This window comes from Arvicanthis niloticus, chromosome 12 (genome assembly GCF_011762505.2).
Source record: "Arvicanthis niloticus isolate mArvNil1 chromosome 12, mArvNil1.pat.X, whole genome shotgun sequence".
In the NCBI taxonomy this organism is placed as follows: domain Eukaryota; kingdom Metazoa; phylum Chordata; class Mammalia; order Rodentia; family Muridae; genus Arvicanthis; species Arvicanthis niloticus.
In genome coordinates, this window is record NC_047669.1 from 43568946 (window position 1) to 43586957 (window position 18012).

General features: G+C 33.8%; 2 protein-coding genes across 2 annotated transcripts; one reads left to right on the forward strand and one right to left on the reverse strand.

Moving 5' to 3' along the window:
* Window positions 1-6581: 6581 nt before the first annotated feature.
* LOC117717842 (olfactory receptor 5AC1-like) lies at window positions 6582-7502 on the forward strand. The gene has a single exon (XM_034515282.1). It carries the CDS (start codon window positions 6582-6584, stop codon window positions 7500-7502), a length of 921 nt encoding a protein of 306 aa, XP_034371173.1.
* A 4205-nt stretch (window positions 7503-11707) lies between these two features.
* LOC117717843 (olfactory receptor 5AC1-like) lies at window positions 11708-15438 on the reverse strand. The gene is made up of 2 exons (XM_034515283.2): window positions 15316-15438; window positions 11708-12864 (listed from the first exon to the last, which is right to left on the reverse strand). Exon 2 carries the CDS (start codon window positions 12841-12843, stop codon window positions 11926-11928), a length of 918 nt encoding a protein of 305 aa, XP_034371174.1. The 5' UTR covers window positions 12844-12864; window positions 15316-15438; the 3' UTR covers window positions 11708-11925.
* Between the last annotated feature and the right edge of the window lie 2574 nt (window positions 15439-18012).

Sequence of the window (18012 nt, forward strand, 5' to 3'; positions counted from 1 at the left end):
TTCATTTTCTAACAGGAAAGATAAATATGAGTCATGAGAAACTATGAATATAATGTTAGAAAATTTTTTTAAATTTTGAAAATACTCATAGTATATGTTTAAAACATTATTTCTGTACCATCTGATTCTATTTCTTCTCCATTCTCTCTTCTTTCTTTTACTTTTGAAATTACAAAATAATCCTATTATTTCTCCCCCTTCCACCCTCTGAGCTCTCCTATAAACCCTTCCTTGCACTCATTCAGATCCATGACCTCTGTTTTCATTAACTGATATTAATGAGAAAGATTATTTCATCCATGCTCAGCATTTCTTATTTGCTGTAATTCTTTTTAATTATAGTTTTATTATTTTTTACATTTCAAATGTTATCCCCTTTCCAGTTCCCCCTCCACAAACCTCCTATCCCACCACCCCTCCCCTCTGCTTCTATGGGTATGCTCCCACATCTACCTATACACTCCGTCCTCACTTCTCTAGCATTCCCCTACACTGGGGCATTGAGCCTTCACAGGACCAAGGGCCTTCTCTTCCATTGATGCCAGATAAGGCAATCCTCTGCTACATGTGCAGCTGGAGTCATGGGTCTCTCCATGTGTATTCTTGGTTGATGGTTTAGTCCTTGGGAGCTCTGGGCGGAGGCTGGGGATTTGGTTGGTTGGTTTGAGGCCTCGTAGGCTTTCCTACATCCACTTTGGGAAGCCTGTTTTCCTTGTTTGGTGCATGTTAGGCAGATATGTTGCTGAGACTTTCTGGGTATAGCTTCCTATGTTACTAGGAGACACACTCTCACAACATACTCCCTGATACTCTGGCTCTTACACTTTTTTGACTCCCTCTTCTACAATGTTCTCCAAACCTTAGATCTGGATGTATTTTATATTGGCTGGTTGCCCATTTGCATTTTGATTGAAGGTGGTTTTCTGTAGTGGTCTCTGTCTTTTGTAAAAAGATGTCATGAGAGTTGAAGACTACTGTTACCTGTGGGTATGCTGACAAATATTTAGTTTAGTTAGCTGTTATGCTGGTTTAATAAAAGTGTTAATTATAGGTTCTTCCCCAAGAACCATGAATTCACTAGCCCTGTGTATTTAGCTAGGTTTCCAGTATCATACATGGTTTCCCTATTGCCGAGTATGCCTTAAATCCAATTAGAAAATGTAAGGTATTGCCAAGGTATTCATGCTACTCTTACATCCTTATGGTTACTGTTGGTCATTGTATGGTTCATAGACATAATTCCTAGGAAGGATTATTGTTTGCTTCCCTCCTTTTTAAGCTTACATGGTGCCTTCTGGAATCATTAAATCCTGTTCTCAGGGAGGAAGCTTTCATGTAAGTTTTAGCTTAGGCATATCTTCAGTGATAGGGGCTAACCTTCTCACTCTTGGGTGCAACTGAGAGCAGCAGCAATAGTTTATAATGTTTTGGAAGCTGTTTAGGAAACTATGACCAACAACTCAAATGAAGGCTTCTTTCTCATGCCTAGTGTTGAGGATTTTGTTGGATAGTATTTGGCTCTTGGAGGGACCAGCCCAGATATAAAATATTTATTTAAACTCTACATGTATAGTATACACAGACTGAACAAGTTGCAACCTCATCAATAGTGAATGAGGGTTCCCTTTGCTCCACACTCCCTTCAGGGCATGTTATCAGTTGTTTTATCCTCTACTAAATTTACCTGAAAAGTCAGTTACATCTAAAACATTAGAATGATCTCAATGGAATGCATTTTTATTGTTATTGAATTGTAATACTTTTGTTTTCAAGAGAAATAAAACATGTGGAAACAAATGTTATAAGAGGTTCCCTAGTAGTGTCTTCTTAATTTTTGCATACTATCTGGGGAGTGGCTATTCTACTGGGATTCTTTTAGTGCCATTGAGGAAATTTCAGTATTAATATCACAGGCAGCATTTAAGATGTGAAAAAGAATCATTCAATCCAAACTCCTCTTAAGAAAAACTACGATGAAGAGAACAATGGTCTATGCTGGCTTTGTTTTTCACCTTAAGAGTTCTTCATGATGATCTGCGTCTCTCTACATCCATACATCTCCTTATAGGAATTAGGTGAGTATGCAGTATTTTTTGATGTAATTATATTTTTTAAGAAGAATGCTTTAATGCTCAGAGATTGTTTCATAAAAGTGACAAAGTACAAGGAATATATCTGTTAAGAGGATTTATCTATGAAATGGGATAGAAAGCAGTAGTGATGGGAAAAATACCCTGAAACATCTTGTCTGATCCTCTTAGTCTTTATGACTACAAATGTAAATATTTGTAAACTAGAAATTTGAGCTCAATTGGGTGAATGCATGAAGAACTCTAAGACTAGCCTTTCAGCTATGCTGTTATTGACATCAGTTTTTTAAAAAAACAGAAGCTTATAGATTACTGACGGTGTGCTTCTTGGTGAGCAGAAAAGAAAATGAAATTTAAAACAAGAGTCATTAATTGGAGAAAGCAGACAATCAAGTAATTCAGAGGTGCCATTGAGACTCAAAGATTTTGAAATTATAAATAAATAAATAAATAAATAAATAAATGCTTCTATAAAAATTATTGAGCCAGTATGCTGAATATTTTATTAAGTAAATGTATTATGATACTAATATTGCAAATCTTCCAATAACAGAAAGAGTTTTTCCAACTGATGAGAATCACAGAAGTGTGTGACACCTTAGGCCACTTATTTCTGTCCTCACCTGGTACATGGTTTGAATAGTATTGCTGGAAATATATAGAAGAGAAAAAAATCACTATCTAAAGAGGCAGTTTCACTGCTGAATTTTTGGAATATATTAAATGAGGATAAATCTCCAAATGTCTTTTGAGAGTTGATGTAGGATACAGAATAATTATTAGACTCACTATCAGCGTCTCTGTTTAGTTAATATGCTACGATACCCAGTCAGACTCTAAAGTTGTTTTTCATATTCTCAGAAAAAACAAAAAGAATAATTTCTATAGCATAACTTCTTTGTTTCAAAAAATTACTTTGGCACACCTATATGTTTTTACTGTCTCAAGATTACTTTTTCTGAAACATACACGGGCTGGACATATGCATTCCCAAACACATATAGCAGATATGCACCTTGACTTTCATGTGGGTCCAGAACTGCAATGGGGAATATCCCAAAAGCTGTTGTCTATACAAGGGGTTATGTTCTTCTATCCAGGCTGCTTCATCTGGCTTCATGGCAGAGGAAACAACTAGCCTCCCAGAGACATGAACTTTCAGAGTTTGTAGTAGGGGGAGCTAACCAGAGGAAGGCCAGCTCCTCAGAGGAGAAGGGAAGGGGAGCAAGGGGGAAAGACTGTGGTGGGGAGAGACTGGGAAGCATGTAGGCTGTAAATTGAATAAGTAAAATAAAAATAAAATTATAAACTGAGAAAAAGACTACTTTTTCTGCCTTTTATTCTCAATAATTTGAATATGTGAAATATAGTTTATGTTCATAACCATACAATGTGTCTACAATTAAGTGACAGACTGTGATGCCAGCTTGGGCTCCCCTTCCTCATCACAAGTTTCAACAGAATCTATCCTTCACCTTTTATCTTCTAGTTTGTGAAACTTTCTTTATATATATATTACATTTCAGATGTCATCCCCTTTCCCCATTTCCTCTCCCTAGAAAACCCCTGTCCCATGCCCCCCCTTTCCTTTTTGCTTTTATACAATTTTTTTAAATATTAATCAAAGGATTTATAAGCTTGGTAATGCTCAATCAGAAGTGTAACCCAGTATCCAACCTAGATATAAAAACTATCTTTGACTGGTGGAGATACGTGAAACTTTCAAATGCTTTGTGAGACTTCATTTGGCTTTCTTTATCTTTGTCATAGACATTCCATATTAGTTTGCTTCTTTGTTTTCACATTTCATTTTCTATGTAAAAAATTTTACTATTTGAACACTTAAATGAAATCCAGATAATGGTAACACTGGGAATTCATCCTACTGTGGCTATTTCTTTTTTATTATAATTTTTATATTTGATTTACATTTATACATAATATATAATTACATAATTATTATGTAATTAAATAATTTCCCCCTTGCTCTGCTACACTTCCCTTGTACTGTCTTTCAAATTCATAGTTTTTTTCTTTAACTATTGTATGCACATATATGTGTATATACACACATACACACATATATGTTCATATATATTCCTAGTTGCATAAAAACAACCTTCTCAGTCTACATATGGTTATTTGTATATATATGTTTTTAGGGCAGATCATTTAGTATTGAATGACCAATGGGTGTGGGGTGTGTTCTTCCCTATTGGAAATGTTGATCCACTCAGCATTCTTATTTGCATGAGGTTATTTGTTGGAGATTGTGGATTTGTTTTTGCAGTGTTATATTCTAACTTTGATAATCACCCTTGTAATGACTATTATAAGAGCAACTGGAGAGTTGCTACAGTCTCTTTAGATGCATATATAATTAATCTACTAAAAACTATTGTCAGCTGCATACGTTCTTGAACTGGCAAGTGTAATGACAGCTCTTGTATTGATCTTTAATGTGCAAACAAATCACTAGTATTTGTGTGAGCATGTGTTTTCTCTTAAAATATTTATTCTAATATATTAGTCATCTCATCTCAGTTATCACTTCTATGTTATGAGCTAAGAATGACAGTGTCATAAGGCAGAAGATACCAAGTAGTTACTTTCTTAAAGAAACTAATGACTGCTCAGAATAATTTAACTGGGAAAATTAAAAATGTTTATTTGACATAAAAGTTTAATTTATTATCTTTTCAAGTTATATATTTGCTTGTCTTTTAAAACTAAAGATCTTTCTACTTATGTTGTTCAGACTAGAGAATATAAGAAGTGGTTTAGGAATTGATTATGCATATTTTGGCTTTTATCGGTATTGTTTAAAGTAACTGTGGTGTATAATGCATTAAATAATTTTGATTATTAGTTGTACATAAAACATTAGAGTTATCTACGCAAGTTAGAGTGGCTGACTATATTTTAGGACCTTATTGATATCTTTAGAGTATTAGTTAAGATTTCTCATTAAAACATTAAAATTCCCTATATCTCAAAACTGTTTTTAAAATCTTTGTTTGTTAGATGTATTTGTAAAAACAAAAATATTCCATACTCATATGTTGTTAAAAATGAGAGTCAACACCACAGAGTAAACTGAGGTTAGTCATAGAGTTGGCGACTAAGGGCCCATACTGATAGTAGCTAAAGGGGGCAACTATTGATGGCAGCTAGCAATTAGAGAAAAGGGGAAGAAAATCACACACACACACTCACACTGAATGGATGAAGCAAGACAAGCTTCAACAACTTCACACATACACATACATACATACATACATATGTAAATACATACATACATACACATTCACACATTGGGTGGATGGAGCAAAACTCCAACCAACGTTACATATAAAACATATATACACATATACACACTCAGTGGATGGAGTAAACTCTAATGAGCTGCCTCCAACACAATTATTTTTTCTCTTGGTCTTTTTACACATCTAAGACAAAGTTCTCTACATAAGAAAAGAATTGCCTATGTAAGAAAAAGAATATGTAACGACAAGTTACATATTCTCTAAAAAATAATCACAAGAACATATTCTTCAAAAACAGGTTAAAATCATTACTCAAAGGAAAATCATAACAGGGTTATTGATTATGTATTTTTCTCTTAAAACTCATACCTAACTAAACATTTACTATCTATCTTTCTCCCCACAAGGTCATCACAACCCCAAAGCAATAACTCTTTTGTCAATAATTAACAAAGTTTAAGCAGGCCAGTCTATAGTAGCAAGTTTTTCCCTATGCTTAGTTGACAATTTGTATCCACCAAAAAGCAGATCATCATCTCTTTTACGTCTTATTTTCAAGGTCTTGATCAGCTAAACTGGCTAATCATCTATGTTCTAATGTTATATTCATAATAGAATTATTTATTCTTTAATTATAACCCTAATTTTTCATAATGTACACTGAATCCTATGGCTGCATCCCTCAATCACAAGATTCAGAAACCCAGACCCATCCTAAAATGAATTTTTTCTTTGATCATTAACTTGTCCCAAGCCTATTTTTCTCTTCCAAGTACAATTATGTGTTCTAATACATGAAAGTTCACTGTTACCCTTTTCCAACTGAGGCAGCCCTCACTACAAGGGCTACAATTTTATTCTTAATTCTAGCTTTGTTATAACATAAACCATCTCCTTAAACTTTCTATTAGTTACCCTAACTTTCTAAAACTATTTAAATCAAATCAAGAATTATGTAAAATTATGAAGTCATCTAAACAATATTTTTTATGAAAGTTCATCTTCATATTGAATCTACAGTAAAATCACTTCATAAGTTGGGCTACCTCCCGAGAAGCTGAATTAACCCTCAGCAGCTTCTCCTGAAGGCCATCTGCCAATAAGGTTTAATTAACGAGCATGTGAGAGAGAAGATGTGATATTGACATCAATTGTATCTTGCTTGAAACTTGGTAATATTATCTTCATCTCAATCTCCTTTCAGTGAGAAGCCTGATGTGATGTTATGGAGGTGAACAAGACCCTGGTGACTGAGTTTATTCTCAGAGGCATAACAGACCTTCCAGAGCTGCAAGTTCCCCTGTTCCTGGTATTCTTCTTCATCTATGTCGTCACCATGGTGGGAAACCTTGGCTTGATCTTTCTCATCTGGAAGGACTCTCATCTTCACACTCCCATGTATTATTTCCTTGGAAGTTTAGCCTTTGCAGATGCATGCACTTCATCCTCAGTGACACCCAGGATGCTTATCAACATCTTAGACAATGGTAAGATGATTTCCCTCTTTGAATGCATGGCCCAATATTATGTTTTTGGATCCAGTGCAACCACAGAATGTTTCCTCCTGGTAGTGATGGCCTATGACCGCTATGTAGCCATATGCAACCCTCTGCTCTATCTTGTAGTGATGTCCAACAGAGTGTGTACTTGCCTGATAAGTGGTTCATATATCATTGGTTTTCTACATCCACTTGTTCACGTAGGTTTGTTATTTAGATTAACATTCTGCAAGTCCAATATAATAGATCATTTTTACTGTGAGATCCTGCCACTCTATACAATTTCTTGCACTGACCCATCTATTAATGCATTTGTGGTCTTCATTTTTGCAGCTGTAATACAAGCTATTACTTTCATGAGTATTGCAGTCTCCTATGCCCATGTTCTCTTTTCCATCCTGAAAACAAAGTCTGAGAGGGGCAGAAGAAAAGCCCTGTCTACCTGCAGTGCCCACCTGCTCTCTGTCTCTCTGTTCTATGGAACTCTCTTTTTCATGTATGTCAGCCCTGGGTCTGGACCAAGTAAATATAAGAATAAAATGTATTCTCTGTTTTACACCATTGTGATTCCTCTTCTAAACCCCTTCATTTACAGCTTAAGAAACAAGGAAGTTTTAGGTGCTCTGAGAAAAATCATAAAGACATAAACGATTTTAAGAAGAAAATTTGGTGCTTATTTATTGAATACATCAAAATTTCTGATCTTGTGTTATCAAATATAGTAGTCTGATATAATGCTAAATAATAAAAATATAATCTTTAACCTGTGCTATTGTAATAGAAAGATTATAAATTTATAAATAATTAATGAGCACTTTAAAGGCACATTTCAATTATGTTATTTTAAATCCTTACAGATAGATAAAAATTAAAATCAGCCAATTAAATCTCTGTAACATAAACTCTAGTGTTTACAGAAAAATTTCATATATATAAAATGTGTAAATTTTAATAGTGCTTTGAATTTATATTCCCTAAATAAATCTACATTTGTACAAATCCTTTGTATAAAATACATTTATCCTCTCCAAAATATGTTTTGTAACTTTAAATGCATTTTTACTTAATGGTTGAAAATGGCAAATATGCCGGGCAGTGGTGGCACACGCCTTTAATCCCAGTACTTGGGAGGCAGAGGCAGGCAGATTTCTGAGTTCGAGGCCAGCCTGGTCTACAGAGTGAGTTCCAGGACAGCCAGGGCTACACAGAGAAACCTTGTCTCAGAAAAACAATAAAAAAGAAGTGGCAAATGTAAGTTCGTCTGTCATAATAACAGGAAAACATAGATTCCATATTTGGTACTCAGATATTCTCAATTTTAAGTGAAACTCTTACTTTATGTGATAACTGCACATTGCTGGCAGAGTGTTTGTGTGTGTGTGTGTGTGTGTGTGTGTGTGTAACAAACTATATTTCAAACCTCTTTTTAGTAATTCATATAATTACATAACTATATCATATGTGATTATATCATGTAATTATATGATCAATATGTAAACTTACAATAATATTGATCTTAATATTAAATCCTAAACCAAATGTGACAAACTATACTTCTTTAAAAATTTAAGCTGTTTATTTCATATGTGCATGCATGTGTGTGTGTATTCATGTGGGGGGCTGTATATGTGTGTATACATGTGTATATGCCACTAACCAACAACTCAAAAGGAAGTACCCCATACCTTGCACTGGTCTTTTTTATTGGTAACACTTCTGGAAGTAGCATTATCCCACATGCAGGATAACTGCACTTAAACTCATATATAAATATATTATTATGTGTATTGTATGCTTACAGAATAGGTTACTTCATGGCTATTTCAAATATTCTCTCAGCTTTGACAGGAAAGATTTGATGGAGACTTCCAATTTAGACTCCTTCTTTGCATAATCTCTACCTGTGGGTCTATTCACATCTGCTAACAGAGAAAGCCTCTCTGATGATAACTGGATAAGGCACTAGTCTATGAGTATAGCAGAATGGTTAAGATCAATAACACATGTGACAGTTCATCCAGTTAAGGACATAGAACAAGGGAATACTTCTCCAGTGCTGGGGGTAGTTCAAACTTGTACAGCTACTAAATCAACACAGTGTTCTTTAGAAAATTTGGAATTGATATACTTCAAGGTTCAGCCACAACACTCTTGGGCATATATCCAAAAGGGAGTCTTGAGAAAGAGCTGTAGGAACATTTCAGGAACCAGAAGAGGATAGGGATGCCACAGGAAGACCAACAGAGTAAACTAACATGAACTTTTGGTGGCTCCCAGAGATGGAACCACTAACCAAGCATGGACTGGACCTAGCGCCCACTGCCCCACACATTTGTAGCAGATATGTGGTTTGTTCGTCATGTGGATCTCCCAACAACTGGAGTGGGGGGTGTCCCTGAGTCTGCCTGCGGTTTCTGATCCCCGAACTGGTCCACCTTTTCTGGCTTTTGTGAGAGAGGATGTGCTCAGTCCTCTGCAGTGACTTGATGTGCCATAGGGAGTGGTGATACCCAGGAGTACTCCCTTTTCTCAGAAGAGTGAGAGTAGGGTTAGAAGCTTTGAGAGGGAGAGATTGGAAGGAAAAGGGAGCTGATATTGTGATATAAAGTGAACAAATTAATTAATTGGAACAAAGGAAATACTATATTGAGTAGGGTATTCCAGACACAAAAAGTCAAATGCCATATATTCCATACTGGAAAACCCACAACTCCTACCCAAATCTAGTGTCAGATATAGCAACAGTAGCACAAGAATAAGCCCAAGAGTGTCTACTCTTCAATACCTTAAATAAAAAACAAAAGCAAGTATTGGCTTTAACTGTCTCAAGTGACCACAGAAAGAAAAAAATAGAAAAGGCATAATAGATTTTTATTGTGACATATTTTCAAAGTAGGACATATTTTCAAAATGTTTTTCCACCTGACATATGAATTGCCTGCAGCTGTTTTATCCTCTCTCCTGTTCTAAATCAATATGACTGAGAAATATGCACTGCACAATACCCTACTGAGTGAGTCATGTGCTGTAAATTCATACAAGGTTTTATAAAACAGCAGATGTATACAGGTAACGAAGTTATATATTAACATTTATCAAATGCATAAGGTGAATCCATATGACTTACAAATTTATTGAAAAACAAAAGCATTTTCACTATGTTTAATTGGTAAACTTGATATATGACTTTTGAAAAGTCTTTGCTAAAAAAAAAAAAAAAGAAAGAAAGAAAGAAAAGTCTTTGCTCACAATAAGCAACCTTATCAGACTAAAATCCATACATCAGAATGAACAAGACAGTTGAGGAGGAAGCATACATAAAGCCAGTCTGGCCTCCACAAATGTGGGTTATAAGACTCAAGACTCAAGAGAATCTTCAAATTTTCTTAGAAGGTCGGACACAGTATGCCAAGATTACGTGGACGTATTTCCTTTATTTTACATACTCAAAACTCTATATCCAATGTAACCAGAAAGGCAAAAAAACACACCCTTCCATAATTTCTGACAGACTCATCCTTACTTTAAAGAAGAAAAAACAATTAGTTTAATATCCTGTTGAAGGTTTCAATTATAGAAAATAGTTAAAATTAATTAGCATCTGCAAGTCAGGATTGACAGGTACAATATTTGTCTTAAAATAAATGATAGAAGTTTTATAAAATTTCCAATTTTTCTATTTATGCTCCAATAATTTTTAACATATCTTAACATTTATATTTCATTGACGGGGACTACATGACATGGTTTTCAGGTGGAGGTCTAAGGAAAGCCCACTGAAATTATTTCAATTCTTCCATCTTGGGAGTCCTAGGGTTGCTATTCAGGTTGCCAGGCTTGGAGCAGGCAGCTCACTGCTGATTCATCTAGAAAGGTCCCCATTGACTTTTTTTTATTTGTTTGGTTTTTAAGTTAATGAATTTGAGTATTTTCAGCAGATGTGACAGAAATATTTAGTTCATTAAGACTACTCATAAATTTCAAAACAATCATTTCAGATGCTTCATTTTTCACTCTTTGGCATGATTACACTCATTTTCTAGACAGAATATTCCTCTAGAATAAGGAGGAGAAATAGGTTTATAATAAGAGGATTAATGTATATGTTCAATAAAATAAAATTAACAGAGTTTTAAAATATCTGAAAACTGGTATTGGGGGAGTTTATTATTGTACTAAAGAAAGCAATTAATGAGTATTTATTAAAACTTGGGTGGTGTTGGGAAGATGACTAAGTTGTCAAAGTACGTGCTGCTTTTCAGAAGACCAGAGTTCCATTCTGAGAACCAAGAACCCCACTCAGCCATTCTCAGACCCTCAGCCACCTGAAACTCCAGCTCCATCTAGGCTATTTCCCTGGATCCTTGGAGCACAAGAACTCAACTCCTCTCTCTCTCTCTCTCTCTCTCTCTCTCTCTCTCTCTCTCTCTCTCTCTCTCTCTCTAAAACTCTCTCTTAAACTCTCTCTCACACACAGGATCTCCCTATCGCTCTCTGTGGTAAGTGTGAGGGAGAATAGGGTGTATCATTCATATAAATAAATATTTGGGAACTTTCAAAAATATGAAATCAAGAGTTTTAGAATGTATGAACCTGGAAAGCAAGAGTTTCTTTTTTTTCAGTTATTGAACAAAAACACATTCAAACCACCATGTCCCCTCCTTTCAGTCATCCTAACTGTTTCCTCCTGAAAACTGTAGGCCTCTAAGTGATGACATTCAAACACAAGAAAACAAGATACAATAAGACAAGGCAAAAGCCCTCATTTATAGGATGGGCAAAAAGGGGAAAAACAGAAACAGAGAAAACAGAGTTACAACAGTAAAAGAGTCAGAGAAAATGGTGTTATAGATTAAAACAATTTAAAATAAAATATATAAGGCAATATATAATCTTGAATGACTGTTAAAATTTTAGCTTACTATTTTACTATTTACATAATTAGACTGATGTGTGTTGTCTAACAGTAGGCAAGATTTCTATTATGTTCAAAACACATAATCTAAGATCATGATGCATTGCAAAAGAGAAAAAAAGATAATAAAAACTGAAAATTTTAGAAGATAGTTATCATTTTATTAGTTTCTTCAGAGCACCCAAAACTTCTTTGTTCCTTAAGCTGTAAATAAAGGGGTTTAGCAGAGGAATCACAACTGTGTAGAACAGAGAATACATTTTATCCTTTTGTTTACCTGAGCCAGACCCAGGGCTCACATACATGAAGAGGAGGGTACCATAGAACAAAGAGACAGAGAGCAGGTGGGCACTGCAGGTGAAGAAGGCTTTTCTTCTGCCCCTCTCAGACTTCATGCGCAGGACAGCAAATAGGACACGGGCATAAGAGACTACGATGGTCACAGAGGTACTGATTTGTATGGAAGAAGCAAAAATAAAAGCCACCAATCCATTAAGAGATGGATCTGTGCAAGAAATTGCATAGAGTGGCATGATTTCACAGTAGAAATGATCAATAATGTTAGACTTACAGAATGTTAATCTGAATAATAATCCCACATGAACCATAGGATTTAGAACACCAATTATATATGACATACAGATGAACACAGTGCAGCGTCTTTTGGACATCACCACTAGATAGAGCAGAGGGTTGCATATGGCTACATAGCGATCATAGGCCATTGCTACCAGGAGGAAAATTTCAGTAGTTGCACTAAAACAAAAAAAATAAAATTGGGCAAAACACTCACCCATGGATATCATATCATTCTTATTTAAAAATTTTATAAGCATCTTTGGTGTCACAGAGGATGAAGTGCAGGCATCAGCAAAGGCCAGATTTCCAAGGAAAAGGTACATGGGTGTGTGAAGGTGAGAATCCTTCCAGATGAGAAAGATTAAGCCAAGGTTGCCCACCATGGTGGTGACATAGATGAATAAGAACACCAGAAAGAGGGGGATTTGCAGCTCTGGACGATCTGTTATTCCTCTGAGAACAAATTCAGTCAAGAAGGTACTGTTTCCTTCCATCACACCCCCTCAGGATGCTCACTGCAAAGAGCAAAGAGACAAAGAAAATATAACCAAGACTCTATGAGAACAGTAACAGATCATAGTACACTTTCATACATGTCAGATTCTCCTTAATAAATAAGAACAAAATGTATTGTTTCTGATTTCAAAGCTTTCCTGAAATAGGAAACGATTTATCAACAATTTTGATATGTATTTTATAACATGCAATTATCTGAAAGGTAACTAAGGAGATCATAGACATCGGTTCACCTGACCTTATAATTTAATATATATTTAAATTATGTTATCTTAAACACATTCATAATTTATATTTATATAAAATCTAGAATGGCAAAAAAGGAAATACACTGTATACTAAAATATTTTAAAACAAGCCCAAGCCGAAAAGTATTACTGTATAACATATTGCTTTATGTAATGACATTTTCATTCTCATTTAAAATGGACTTTGAACATGATGACACTCTTCAGTTCTCTCTCCTCCTCTGATGTTTCCCTTCACCTTCTCAAAAGGCATCATCCTACTGTCACGTCATATAGAATGTTCAAATGTTATTATATGGAAAGAAAATGGACTGTACTTTAGGTATTAGTTATATTGATGTATCTTTAGTTCTAAGTCATAAACAGGCCAGGAAATAGGATGGTAATTTAAAATATTTCAGCTCTTTTTATTCTTTTTATATATGTTACCTGATTATACATATGTAAGAACAAACACAAATTCTGAATAAATCTTCATATGTTTTTCAACAAAATGTATGTAAAGAACCATTAATTTAATATTTTATGGGATTAAACACACCTGAATTAAATATTATAACTTTTGTTTGTTACAAAGAACTGAATACAATGTTAATTCATGATGTAACAATCACATTTATTTTAAGATAAAACACATTCACATAGAGATGCACATAACTTATTTACATATAATTATATATCTTAAGAAAAACAATTTAAACATTCCAGTGTGGAAAATTGTCCAGTGAATTAAGAATGCTTTTAGTATTTCAATTATACATAATTTTAAAGAGATTTTAACAATGCCACAGTGTTTCTTGGGCTACTAGTTGCTTGAGGAAAATTTGAAATTAAAGGTGCTGTTGAATATCACAGAGCACATGACCACAGAATGAATGGCCAATGTCTCCATTATCTGCATTCTGCATAAGTTATAAAACTATATTTATACAAAGAATCAATGAGGCAAAACTTGCTTAGGTATAACTAATTTGTAATGCCCACAGATATAACATGAATGTGTACCCATGAGTGTAACCAACCAGGGCAGTGGTGACAGACCCTATACGATACAGTGGGTGAGTTTTCAAGTAAGGACCAACTATATTTCTGCATTAATAAGTGTGCATAATCTGGGCTAAATGTGGTTTGTACACTTGTATCACTGCATTGATGACCTAAAATTGCAATTGATCACATGGAAATAAAAAGTTTCATTCTTTAATCATGCAGTGAGCAGGAATGACAATGCAGTCTTAAAACAAAGACTGCCCAATGGGTTTCATATCAACATATATGTTTAATTTTCCAAATCTTAGTATGTAATTCTGTATAGAATAGGTAACTTCTCCATGCCCATATCTGTGATATTAATAAATTATTTTTCTCAAATCATCTGCTTTTATTTTTGTAAATATCATGTAAATGAGAACGCTTTTTTCAAAGAGCAGACAAGGAATAAAATATGTAATAAAATAGGCAATAAAATATGTAAAGGAACTGAAATATTATATAGAAAGATGCTGAGGGTATTTTATGCTTCTTAGTTTCAACTAAATAAAATGATATTCTGTGAAATTTGTTCACCTTCCTTTCTGGGAATAGGAAACAAGAGATTTGTTTAAAGTTTTATTGGAGCTGAAATATTAACAAGAAGCACATAAACTCTGGAAAAAGTATAAAATGTTTCACTGTTTTATATAAAAAGCATAATATAACATTTGTTTTATATCTGCCTAGCATTTAACATAAAACATATACTGTTGTTATGTGGGACTCTTCCTCTCTTCATATTTCCAGGATCCCCAAAGAATTTATTAATTAGGTGAGTAAGTAGACATAAATGCCATCAGAAGGAGGCTACACAGGCCTGTGATCCCAGGAACCAATAGTTCATCGTGATTATGAACATTCTCAAGGTAAAAGTCAGAAGGGGACATTTTACTTACTAAGAATCCCAGCATAGAGGTTAACCACATGAACTCTTACAAAGTCACATGATTGAGCACAAATCTTTAATATAAATACATGGCTGTGGATGACAAGGAATTAGAGAAAGTGAACAAAATAACAAAATATTTCTCTTACCTTTTGAGGACTTCCTGTGCCCCATTCGTTAGATAATTTCCCTTAAAAAGATTCTTATAGAATATCATTCCCACGCAGTTATTGACATATTATGACAAACTTTGGTAATGAAGTGGTTGAAAATATTTTTCTCACCGAACTTCTATGAAAATCTCTGCGAGCATGGATGCTACAAAGCTTAAATCTCCATGAAGATACTCATTTCACCAACAAGAGTGTCCAAAACAACTTTTTTCCTCATGACAATATTCTTTAACAAAGTAGTTTGTAGGGGATATTTATTTCTTTCATCAATCCTATTTTTAAAATTCAGTACTAAAACTCCCTTAATGCCACCAAAAATTCCCTATGGGGCAATGCCAATCTGCTGGGCATTGTTCATTATTCAGCTAATTATTACTAACAAACCTATTGCAACTGGTTTTACACAGGCTCACTTGCTTTCTAAAACCAAAATATTAAAGGTCAGTTATGAATGAAAGTATTTGCTCCAGTGACATTATTTAAATATTTTTGGTGCAATTGACTTTCCATCTTTATTAAGCTTTGATCAATGATAATATTTTAATATATTAAAATATTGTATTAATATATATACTAGTATATTAATTATGCTTATGAAAATTATCAAATATTTCTGTTGCATTTTTAAGTTAACATTTGACAATTAAGATTCAACCAATGACAGACTAGATTATTTTGCACACTTCCTTCATTGAGAAGAAATTTTATTGAATCCTATGATATTGACAATGTAAATCCATTTTTCATATATAAAACAAATTTAGTGTGGCTTACTGTAATCAAATATCAAAAATATGTTTAAGGCAATGAAAATACATAAAAACTTAAAGAGAACAGATTGTTTCAGTCTTACTGATTACTGGTGAATATTGATAGCACTTTCATGAAAAGATCTTTTACCTACTACCCATTCATGTTTTTTTTATTTATGTATACATTATTAGTATATACTGTTAAAAACAAAATGATGTGAATGCTTACATATTTTCTTAATTAAATAAGCTGCATATTTTCTAATCTGTAACTTGAAATTTTATGAGTTTATTTTTTTCTGGTTATAAAAGTTTTGTGAAAATATTCCTATATCAAAGGCTCAGGGAACTTTAGAGGGAAAAGGACAGACAGGTTGGTTGTAAGAAGCAGAAGACCAGGAAGTTTACTGTGAGGTTGTGTCTCCTAGGAAATTCAGGAGCGATGTCCATAAAGTATCAGCATCATTGCCAACAAATTGTGAGCTAAGTAAGAATTACATTAATGAATATACCAAACTGAATAAAGAAAAACCCATGAGACCTCAGCCCTCCACAAAGAACTATAGGAATCTGGGGAAACCTGAGAGCAGAAGTGGTCTTCCCCAGGGAAGAGCACATCAATTGGTTATCCACTATCAAATGGTCAGCCCTGAAAACATGTAGGAAACATTACACAGACTGGACAGATATATATATATATATATATATATATATATATATATATATATATATATGTTATTTGTGCCAATATATTATTGGTATATACATGTGTATGTGTGTGTTTAATGCTACCAAAAATTAAAACTCATAAATTTTCAAGTTACAGATTAGAAAATATGTGACTTACTTAGTTAAGAAAGTATATGAACAGTTACATCACTATATTGGTATTTTAGATAGATAGATAGATAGATAGATAGATAGATAGATAGATAGATAGGTAGATAGATAGATATACCAATTATACATTGCATATTATATACTATATATATGTATGTATGCAATAGTAATCTTGAAGAAAAAAAGGATGCCATGAATTTGAAGGCAAATAGGGGTATGTAAGAGTGTTCAAAGGGAGGAGAAAAAGAGGAAAATATTGTATTCAAATACAGCCTCAAAAAAGTTCTATGACTATTTCTAATCATCAAGTTGAAAAACATTGCAACCAAATATATTTACATTGTTAAGAATATTGTCTTACCCTTTTGACAGGAGACTGTGGGTATATTGTGATACATTACATATATCATAATAAGTCATGCATGTTAGTTTTTTTATACAGGCCAAAATACCAAACATTATATTTATATGGATGCGTATCTATATGTACCCAAAAATATCACAAAATTTTCATGACCCACTATATTTTCCTTGGAAAAACTATAACTTTTTGAGTTGACTTAAACTTTAAATTGCCTAAATTTTACCTAAAATTGGAATGTTATAGTTACATCTACTTATGACTACAAAATGATGCTTTGATATATGCATGCAATACTTCATTATCAGCTACCATTACAATATTGGGAAGACATCACAAAATGTTGTCTTATTCCCTGAAACCTTCTTCCTGCAACAACCATTTCTTAGGCCCATCAATTCTCAATCCTCTGATAATTACACATCTATATTCCCATGCATCTCATTGTGTTAGATTCCACATTTAAGAGAGGTTAATTAGTACTGGGCCTTCTGGGCCTGGATAGCATCATTTGGCATATCTTCATGATCATCCCATTTTAATGATATATTTTACATATTTTGAATAGTGCGATAGTTTATTTATACTTAGTTTTATATGAAAAATTTATGGATTTATTTTTTTGAAGGATCAGCTCATTTAATTTGGTAATCCACCCATTAGAGGACATATAGAATACATTAATATATTAGGTATTATGGAAGATACTGCAGTGGACATGAGGGTGTAGACATTGCCTTACTTTATACTGTAGGTCTACTTGTTGTCTTTGGAGCCAGTTTCATCCTGTTTGGGACATACAGGCGTCAAGATTCTACTGCTAAAATGTTGACCAAATCAATATTACTGATCTTT